The sequence below is a fragment of the Aristolochia californica genome, unplaced genomic scaffold (genome assembly GCF_029961685.1).
Source record: "Aristolochia californica isolate CCGP_79_NKW_82.1479 unplaced genomic scaffold, dmAriCali1.0.hap1 SCAF_9, whole genome shotgun sequence".
NCBI lineage: Eukaryota > Viridiplantae > Streptophyta > Magnoliopsida > Piperales > Aristolochiaceae > Aristolochia > Aristolochia californica.
Window position 1 is genome coordinate 4,014,089 of NW_027182290.1, and position 10,447 is coordinate 4,024,535.

A 10,447-nucleotide genomic window follows, 5' to 3' on the forward strand; every position below is an offset into this window, starting at 1 on the left:
TCTTTTGAGCGTTACTTCATGGCAGTAGGCAATTGGCCTTCCAGCGCCCAATTTTACAGTTTCAAATGAATAGATTGGTCTTTCTTTAGAGTCTTTGAAATGCCTTTTTTTCATTTTTGTCGGTAGCTTCAAACTAAAATCGGATTCAAACAATAATATAGGCAATTGGCCTTTCAATTCTACAATTTCAAACGAATGGAATTTTTATCAGTCTTTGAAACGCCTTTTTCCCTTCTTTGTTACTGGAGTAACTTGAGCATTATAAATAAACACACGGGAAGCTCGAGCACTGTGACAGAAACTTGACACCCTCACCTTTTCTTTTCACTCTAATGTCTCTGATAGTAGGTTTGCCAACTCTTTCTTTCCTTCTTTCTCACTGGTCTAACAACAGATATGGTTTGATTGCGGAATTTAGAAGAGAACTTAAAGCTATTAAGTAATTCTTCTAACTTTTAAGTAAAAAAGATGTTACGCAAATCAACCAGAATGGCAAAAAACTGTAGACAGACGTTACAGCAGTCATTCCCGTGCTTCTAGGTGTCATAAAATCGAGTGCTCACTTCCAGTTATCAAAATTAAAAAAGGGAAACATGTGGAAAAGTCAGAAGAATGCTGACGATGGACAAATTTCTCCCCTGCTCGAAGCCAAGCCAGAAGTTCAGTAGACCCATTTCCCCTGGTTTCTTCTGTTTATCTTAAATCCTAATAACTTATCATACGGATATTTTCTTTTCCAGAAAATTCAACACAAATGCCCGGAAATTTTGATCAAAGGAAAACTTATATCCATCCCCCTCTTCTTGTGCTCTCTAACAAGCAAAAACGTCCTTCAATAGTTTGAGCACACTATACTTCAAACATCGTTTTTGGGGCAGAGGCTAGTAATCAATAAATTAACATTACAAAATGCCATTGAATCATTTACCACCTGATAACTAGTAATCAGCAGAGAGACAGAACTATACCTCTTCTCCCTCCTGGGAAGCAAGCAGAGCAGTACTAGCGGGAGCAGCAGTAAGTGTAGAGAAGCTCAGGCTACTTTGAGGTGTCTTCTTTCTTCGTGGCAACTTGCATCAAGCAATGACACAGATTGGAAATTGTTTGTTACAAAGAATGACAAGCACTTCAATGACGGAAGAGCTGTTCCATCTGCGCAGCAATTTTTCTATTTTTGAATAACAGAGTCAAATAAATATAACGACCACTTTCTGGCTCCTTTCCTAACTGTACTGGCCTATTAAACAGTATCACTGGCTGAGATGCTCATGAACAATGTAAAGATCCCCTAAGTTTCAGCAGCCTCCCCATTTCTGTAAGACAATGTAACCTTTATTTCAGTCTGGAGTTGTCAGAAATAAATAAATTTAAAACCATAAAAAATTACATCTGCTGCGTTTTATTTTTTTTCACAATCCCATATGCCATGATTAATATCAACATAGAGGACACCAAGCTGAACTCCTAGACAGTTTGGTTGTAAAAATGGTCAATAAGCTGCAAGGAAGACATGAGATGAAGAGGATTCCACTTACAGAACATAGTACAATTGGTGCATGAGTATCTCTTACAAAGTATTAAAAAGTGTCTAATTTATGTTGCACATGGTTCAATTGAAGAAAAACTAAACAGTATGAAGATAGAGAATTTCTTCCAAAAACAATTGAAACTATACAAAAGAAGAAGAAAGTAAAATATCATAATCATAAATTGAAGATAGGAGAAGTGGAAGTTTGGAAGAGCTAGTATAGAAGAATCTTACGCGAATCTTACGATAAGAAGTCTTATAGAGCCAGAATTAATATGGTGGGGTCTTACAAGAGTATCACAAGAGAAGGTTTCATAGAAGAGTTTCAATTAAAAGTGTTTTAGTTATGTTAAATCTTATTTTATGTTTAGTTGTTTCATTATTCTAAGACTAATCCTTTATTATTTAATTTTAGGTGTAACTAGGACAAGGGCAGTTTAGTTGTGATTGGATTCCACATGTTTCTTCTATTACAAATAGATGCTTATTGTACTCAAATTACAATAAGTTAGTGAAGTATTTCTCTTTTCTAGAAATTCAACATGGTATCAAAGCGAGTTCTGTGAGTTGACTCGGTCAATCCACAGAGATAATTTGATCCTTTTCTGGTTTATCGTTCCTAGTAGTTTAAGTTAGTATTCTAAGCTATATAAGGAAGCAAATCAAGAGATCATAACAGATTCAAAAACGAAGTTTTATACGTCAAATTAGGTAGCAATTTAAAGATATTTGAGTCTACTTTCTTTAGCAACAAACCATTTGTGATTTTGAATTATATTTTGGGATATATCGATATCAGAAGTACCGCAAATCAGTTTTTTTCCGAAAATCTCTCTTTTTCCTAGTTTCTCTCCTATTGTCTTTCCATGCATTGACGTGAATTGAATTTATAGAATCCTAGTTTTTTAGCTAAATTTCTCTTCTGATCAGAGAATTTTGGTCAAATTTAATCACTCCATGATGTACTCGTTCAAGGTATGCAATATCTTGCTTCGATGTTGTTATCATATTTTATGTTTTTGTTACTCAGTTGTGTATCTTTCACATTATCAACTCCAAAAAACTGTGATCACCCCCCAAAAAAGGTTATACTTGGTCAAATTTATTAAGTTCTACTGTTATAGCCCCCCCTAGTTTTTTTTTAAGTCACATTCTAGATTCATTTGGAATGAGTTTTGCATAATCACTTCCTTTCGGTTAAAGTTGTTTTCCTCTATTATTTTTTCAATTTATCATCTTGTGTTTTCATCACTTCAGAGCAATGCCAAGACCCACTACCTAAAAAGTATAGGAGTATGCCCAACACCCAGCTTGAGTCAAGTTTTTTATTCTTCACCCAAGAAGTGATTTGTGTTTTAGCTACCCTTAAAAAGTGAGTAGTCTCTTTGTTGTACCTAAAGTTGAACCATTTTTTCGTCTTTAAAATAGAGTTGAGTGTTTATCAGACTATAACCATTTTGACTATTGTATGGAGCTTTGTCGTACAACTAAGAGTGATTTTCTTCTCCCATATTATGTTTTGTCCAAGCAGGGTCTCTATGAGAATAGTAAAAAAAGAAACACAAGAAAAATGTATTTTGTTCCACATGTTGTGATACTTGTTATGTGATCAAAATATTCAATAAATGGAGAGCACAAAAGATGAAAATTTTACATCTATGAAAAAAGTTTTAGCCAAAGAAGATTGAAGACCAAAAATCTTTTTCATTACAAGCTAAAGTTATAAACTCCAGCTTGAGGGGGAGTGTTGAAGAACAGGTATGGAAGAGTCTTACATGACTTTCACAGTAAGAAGTCTCACAGAGCCAGAATTAATATGGTGGAGTCTTACAGGAATCTCACAGGAGGTCTCACAAAAGAGTCTTAGTTATGTTAGTCTTCTATTAATTTTGGGTGTAACTAGGACAAGGATAGTTTAATTGTAATTGGATTCTATTTGTTTCCTCTATTATAAATAAAAGCTTATTATACTCAAATTACAACAAGTTAATAAAGTATTTCTCTTTTCCAGAAATTCAACGAGAAGAAAAGAGAGAAGAGAGTAGAAAGAAGGAGAAGAGAAACTACCATGAGAAAAGGTAGTGTGCTCACTTGACCCCAATGTGTTTTATTTATAAGTGAAAAGTCACATATCACAAACAGATGGTTCTCCAGGTAGTATAGCCCATCTCTCTCACGAGTGGAACCAATCGCCTTACTCATCGTGAGATCCTGAAAAACACAATGAGTAAGATAAAATGTGAGGGAACAACTCATTGACTTGGCTAGCTGATTAACCGACAACAAATTTAGAGGAAACTTGTGAACAAAAAGCGCTAACTGAGGAGACAAAAAGGAAGCAAGAGTAACATTGCCTACTCCTTGAACAAGAGTGGTAGAACCATCTGCAAGATTAACATGTTTGACACACAGACTCTTTTAAATCAAAAAATACCTGACATATGTCTACAGGCTCCTGAGTCAAAAACCTAGGATGGTGACGAGTGACCATAATAAACTACCATACCTGAGTCAACATTGGTAGAACTAGAAAATGGAATAGAAACATGATCGAAGCAACAGAGATCTAGGCCATGCATCGAGCAATCTACTACTGCTACTGTATCAATTGTTGCATCTCATTTGGAGCACCCGGTGTAACCGATATAGAAGAATCTAAACTCCCAATTCCACTATCAATTGTATAATTAGCCCATGTAAGCTTCCCAAACTTAACGCAATATCTGTCAAAATAATGATTATTTCTACCATAATGAACACATTTCCTTTCTGACTTACCGTCACCATGTCCTCTACCTTTGCTTAGGCCCTATCTAACGTGGCTTCTACATCTACTTCTAGAGGAATTTGTAGGGGCTGATGTAGTGCTGGAAACATTAAGAATAATGGCTTCCATTATCTTACTTTCTTTACCTATTCTAGGTACAAAAGTCTTCTCAGCCCTCATAATCCAATTAAAAGTGGTAGAGATAGTAGGGATTTCAACTGGAGCTAACACATGGGCTTTAATAACATCAAATTCAGCACCTAAACCATCCAATTTTTTTGCAACAAACAACTAATTTTGTTGTTTTCTCAACTTATTTTCATTCATAGTAAACGGATAACATACATTGATCTCCAACCATATCCAAGGAACACACTATAATATTCTGTAACAGCTCGATTTCCTCTTTTCAACCCAAAAAAATTTGTATACAACTCATAACTCGAGAGAGATTACTCTCTTATGCATATAAAGATTATAGAAATAGCCACATAGTCTTTGTTGTCTCATAGTTCATCACCTGCTTTATAAGAGTAAAATCAATACTATTGACAATCCAGGTCATAACCTGAATGTCTTCTGCCTCCCAATCATCATTCGGAGGCACTGGAGGATCATCTCGGATAAATTTCAACTTCTTTCTACCCTTAAGATACATTTTGACAGATTTAGCCCAATTAAGATAATTAGGCCCTGTCAATTTTTTCAAAGTAATCATGATGGTATCTTTTTCATCAAACCCAAAATTTACTCTAGATGGGATATAAATTTCTCGTCTCAACCATAATACTGGCATTTGATCACAAAATAACCAATTTAAGCTTCCTGACAATTTCCAGATTTATCACCAAGGTGGGCCCCACTCACAAATTAAGGTTAGGACACAAAACAGGATATGCACACTTCAACAATCTAATAACTGGCAATTTACAGCTATTTTAACCAATATCAATGAAAAGTGGTAGCAATTAGGGCTGACATCATCAATTGGTGATGATGCAAGCATCCAAAACTGGGTTGGGTGATGCAGATCTAAAAAAAAAACCTATTAGAGCAATCAAAGTGTAGAAAATATTTCAATAATTCATAAAGACCAGTAACCCTAAGGTTATAACAGAGAAAAGAAGCAAAAAACTTAATTTTGATGAACCAGCATCAAAACCTTGTAGTTTTTCTCCTTCTAGCAGGTCGTCCTCTTAAAAAATGGCAAGAATCTATAGTAGAATGCTCCCAACAACAATCTACTACTTTGATACCATATAAAAATCCAGATTTAGGTGAAGGAAGAGGAGAAAGGAGAAGAAGAAATTTCTGAAGAGCCTAAAAGGCTTTGTTGGAATTTGTGCATGAATTCCCAGACTTCTTAAATAGGTGTTTTGAGTTACAAATTACAAAAATGCCCCAATACACTTAATAAACTTTAATCTCCGTACATGAAAATTAAACTACTGATATAATTTAATACGCAAAACAAAATTACATAAAGAAAATTAACCACTGAAGTGGTAAAATGACCAAAATACTCCTAGATGTATTTTCTAACAATACACCAATCAGTTTTTGGAGCATCCAAGAAAGATTCATCTCAAGGCTGCGTATAGAATATTGAGATATCTAAAGAGAGTACCAGGTAAAAGGTTATTATATAAGCCACATGGTCATTTGCATATTGAGGGACACTCAGATGTTGGCTATGCAATGTCCAAGTTGGATAGAAAGTCTACTGCTCAATATTATGTATTTGTTGGACTAAATATGAAGGTGAAGGAAGAGGAGAAAGGAGAAGAAGAAATTTCTGAAGAGCCTAAAAGGCTTCGTTGGAATTTGTGCATGAATTCCCAGACTTCTTAAATAGGTGTTTTGAGTTACAAATTACAAAAATGCCCCAATACACTTAATAAACTTTAATCTCCGTACATGAAAATTAAACTACTGATATAATTTAATACGCAAAACAAAATTACATAAAGAAAATTAACCACTGAAGTGGTAAAATGACCAAAATACTCCTAGATGTATTTTCTAACAATACACCAATCAGTTTTTGGAGCATCCAAGAAAGATTCATCTCAAGGCTGCGTATAGAATATTGAGATATCTAAAGAGAGTACCAGGTAAAAGGTTATTATATAAGCCACATGGTCATTTGCATATTGAGGGACACTCAGATGTTGGCTATGCAATGTCCAAGTTGGATAGAAAGTCTACTGCTCAATATTATGTATTTGTTGGACTAAATATGAATAACTAGAAGAAAAGAAACAAAATGTTGTGACCCAATCTAGTGTAGAAATAGAATACTAGGCAATGCCTCACGCTATTAGTGAACTCCTGTGGGTTCAATTAGTTTTACAAGAGTTAAGCTTCCCAACTAAGTGTGCAATGGTGATGCATTGTGACAATCAAGTGAGCATTTCAATGCTAATAATCTAGTCTTTCATGAACGAACTAAACATGTTAAGGAAGATTGACATTTCATTCGTAATGTTGTTATGAATGGTGCAGTAGTAACTGAATATGTTAAATCTACAAATTATTTTGGTGATGTGTTTACTGAGACCTTGAAAACAAAATAGTGGAGGATTTTTTTAAACAAGTTGGGGTTTATAGATATATACGCACCAACTTAAGGAGGTGTTGAATTATATGGAAAAATGGTAGTTTGGTTATTTCACATTTGTTAGATTGTCCCTCTATGTTAGGAGTAAGTTTGTCTTAGTGTATGTGTTCTATGGTTCAATATTTAGTTAATTATGACTTGTAATTAGGGAGTTATGGTTTGGTATGGAGGGACATTTATATACGTTTGACAATTATAACTGAAGTGAGGGTTAATAAGATGGGTTGACTTCCAAACCTCTCAATGAGTGTTGGAGGCTACGCATTCTTCTTCTCTCTTTGGTGTTCTCCTTTCTCTCTATTTCTTCTCAATTTTCCACTTGTACACTCTTCAAGTCTCCATGCCTACAAAATATTTAGAAAAAAGTTAAGCTGAATTTTGAAATACTAATGGCTTAGTGGCAGACTGAAAGAGTGATAGGCATATGAAATTTTAGTAGTTCAATGTAAACATTCAATAAATCTTATATATTTACATTACTAGGGAGCCCTCAGTACAATTCTTTATATTTTTTTTGTTTAAAGTATCCTCAGCAAAAGTTTCTCTTCCAAATACAAATGTTTGTAATCATCAATTGCATAATTCAAAAATAAAATTCACCTTGGAATGTACAAAAATGAACATTTACATGCTTACCCTAAATCTCCAGTTATTGACTGATCTAAAAAGATTCCTGCTCTTTTATCCCATTATCCCTGCACTTTCCGATCTTATTGGCATCCAGGCATCCGGCATCCATAATTATTAATCCCCTCACATCCGTGCAGCTCTCATAGCAAGAAGTGCATTGGCTTCTTCATTGCCTACCCTTTTGTTGAAGTCCTCTTGGCTCAGACCTGACAAATCTTCCTTTACACTCTCCAGGTTACATTTATTGTCCTCAGCCGATTGTGTCTGATCAGCAACCACAGCATTCCTTTTGTAGTTCCAAACAAGCAGTGACATGTAATCCTGAGGTGAGATAAGACCCTCCTCTCTGAAACTCTGTTTCCGCTCCTCCAAAGTTTTTGGATCCTCAAGCAATATATATTCCAGAAGAAGATTCTCATGATCAGGCTTCCAACCACTCTGGAAAGGAGTGTAATCTGTCTCAGGTACCTGAGCCATCCTTGTATATAGAAGCCCATCAATTGAATCAACAAGACCCATTCTCAATAAATTATGATACTCTGGAGACTGCCCTTTCTTCTCTTTTAGTGGACGGCTGAGAGTCCGTGATGCAATCTTGTAAACCTTAGCACGTGACCGGAGCTTGTACTTAGCTGCATAGAGCTTAGCCAAAGACCCCCTTATGATATAAGAACAGAAATTCACTACCTTCTTACGGTTATCAGCATAGCGATACCATTCCACCATAGTTGCCAATAATTTGTTCATTTGTGCATTAGTGTGGGCTTGTGTTGCATGGAACATCCGGAAACAAGGTTGTGGGTCTGGATCCCTATCACCTTTAAGAAACCCCAATTTCCTAAACTGCTTAATACATTGTTTCAAGCTAGCAGTAACAGATAACAGGGTTCCAACACCTTTCTCACTGATAATCTTTCCACCCGTTGCTGTGTAACGAAGAGTTGGGTAAACAACCCTACGGCACAATACATGGTCCAAAAACATTATGCCTTTCGTTATATGTTCTATTGGAAGACTCTCATTGTCAAGCTTAATAAGATATTTCTGCTCACAGAATTCAATCAATTGTTTCCTTAAAGTCGCTGCATCAGCCCTTGGTCCACGAACACCAATCAAAATGTGACCCCCATAACGAATATAATCCACTTTTCTGGTCTTATCAGGTCCACTTGTAGGAACAAACTCTGGCCATGAGGTATTACCCTTTTCCTCCTCTCCATCTGGACTGTTCCAGATGACATCTGACTTGGAAGGGCGATAGAATTCCTTGATCTTCCCTTCCATCCACTTATCCAATTCGTCAAGACAAATATTTGCAAGAAGGGGACTAAGAACTCCACAATGCCCCCACGAAGGAACCTTTCCAGCCTCCTCTGGGGCAAATCCAAAAAATGTATTAAGCCAATAAGGGTCAGGTTTTGGCTCATCTTCGGCTAATATCCTCTTCTTTTGATACTTCCTCTTCTTCTTCTTCTTCTCTTCAACAACTTTAGTTGTAATAACTGGTGTTATAAGGGCGGATTTGATTAAGTCAACCACTTTTTTATCACGAACATCTCTAAGTAAGCCATTAATCACCATACCAACCTTCACACCATCCAAAAGCGTACTTACATCACCCTTTATATACCAGAGATACCCCGCAAAGTTCCTCCTAATTACTCGTATAACAGTATGGGCATTCCTCCCAGGGCGAAAGGCATAAGATTTCTGAGAAAATCTAGCCTCATAAATAGGCTCAAGGATCATAAGAAGAACTTCCTGGACAATTCGATCTTGGAAGGGGGTTGGCTGTGTGGTAGTCAAAATAGTACGGATTTTCCTTTTCGAAAGAGACTCATAATCCGTTTTGTCTTTGGGAGACTTTATAATGAACTCCAAACGGGCACCCCATTTGAATCTAGAATCCAGAATGGCATTTCGAAGAGCTAATAAGTCTTCAAGGGCAGATTTTTGGATAGAGCTCCGGGGCATGTAAGACCCCGTCTCATCGATGCAAACTTTTTGGTAAGCAATGACCCACAGTTCAAAGCGTCGGAGATAAGACGAGAGGTTTGTGACAGTAACATCAGGATGTTTGAAGCTATCGACCCATATTGATGAACAGATGGCAATTCCATCCTCTTTAATAAGGGAGGACGGATCATCAACGTCTGGAGTTCTACGAAGCATTGGTGACATGGACATGAATCGGATAAAAGCATATCCCTTTCGCCTGGGACAGGGGTAACCTGAGAAAACGGTTGAATGCGAAACATATCTAGAAGGAAATAGCTCACAGAAAATTCTCCGACCCACAACGGGAAGGTGATGGGGCATCTGGAGAGACAGTGTTCGACAACCGCAAGTCCAGAAGAAGAGAACTAGCTCCGCTATCAGAAAACTAGAGCTCTTTCATCAGAAGAATCTCTTAACTATAGTAAAAAGCGCACCTTTCTCACACTCCAACCAGAAGCTTTGCAATGTGCTAAACTCTTTATTTTCCAAACAAGAAGAAATAAATAACAGAAACTCGAGAACTAGAACGAAGAAACCCCGAACCTCTACCTGACACTCCGTGACAGAGTTTCAGGTTGCAAAACAAATCGAAATTCGGATGAACAAGAAAGCGCACCAGAAGAGAACTCCGGCCCGTGATTTGGCGCAACAAAGGGAGGCGCCGTGGGCAGTCCCTCTCTCCAAATAACTTATTCCCGCTTAACCGAGAGATAGAAAATCAACTTCTGCTGTCTTCTCGTCACCCCGACTTGACTGTGTCTTGGCGGTAAACGTCTGAATCCGATCAGTTTTTGCCCTAAGTCAGTCGAAGTGGGCCAAACGGTTATCTAGAGCTTGGACCATCCTCATACGATTATAGAGCCCAAAAACAAGGTTGCTTTGGGCCTCCCCTATTCAGGCCTCT

At 36.9% G+C, this 10,447-nt stretch overlaps 1 protein-coding gene across 3 annotated transcripts; it reads right to left on the bottom strand.

The window, feature by feature from the left end:
• Window positions 1-677: 677 nt before the first annotated feature.
• LOC137941195 (nuclear intron maturase 2, mitochondrial) lies at window positions 678-10,278 on the bottom strand. 3 transcript variants are annotated; one of them, XM_068786502.1, is made up of 4 exons: window positions 7,552-10,278; window positions 7,153-7,259; window positions 3,620-3,739; window positions 678-1,313 (listed from the first exon to the last, which is right to left on the bottom strand). In XM_068786502.1, exon 1 carries the CDS (start codon window positions 9,862-9,864, stop codon window positions 7,669-7,671), a length of 2,196 nt encoding a protein of 731 aa, XP_068642603.1. In that variant the 5' UTR covers window positions 9,865-10,278; the 3' UTR covers window positions 678-1,313; window positions 3,620-3,739; window positions 7,153-7,259; window positions 7,552-7,668. The 3 variants fall into 3 exon arrangements, with proteins under 3 accessions (XP_068642603.1, XP_068642602.1, XP_068642607.1); XM_068786501.1 differs by lacking the exon at window positions 3,620-3,739; XM_068786506.1 differs by lacking the exons at window positions 3,620-3,739; window positions 7,153-7,259.
• Window positions 10,279-10,447: the final 169 nt, after the last annotated feature.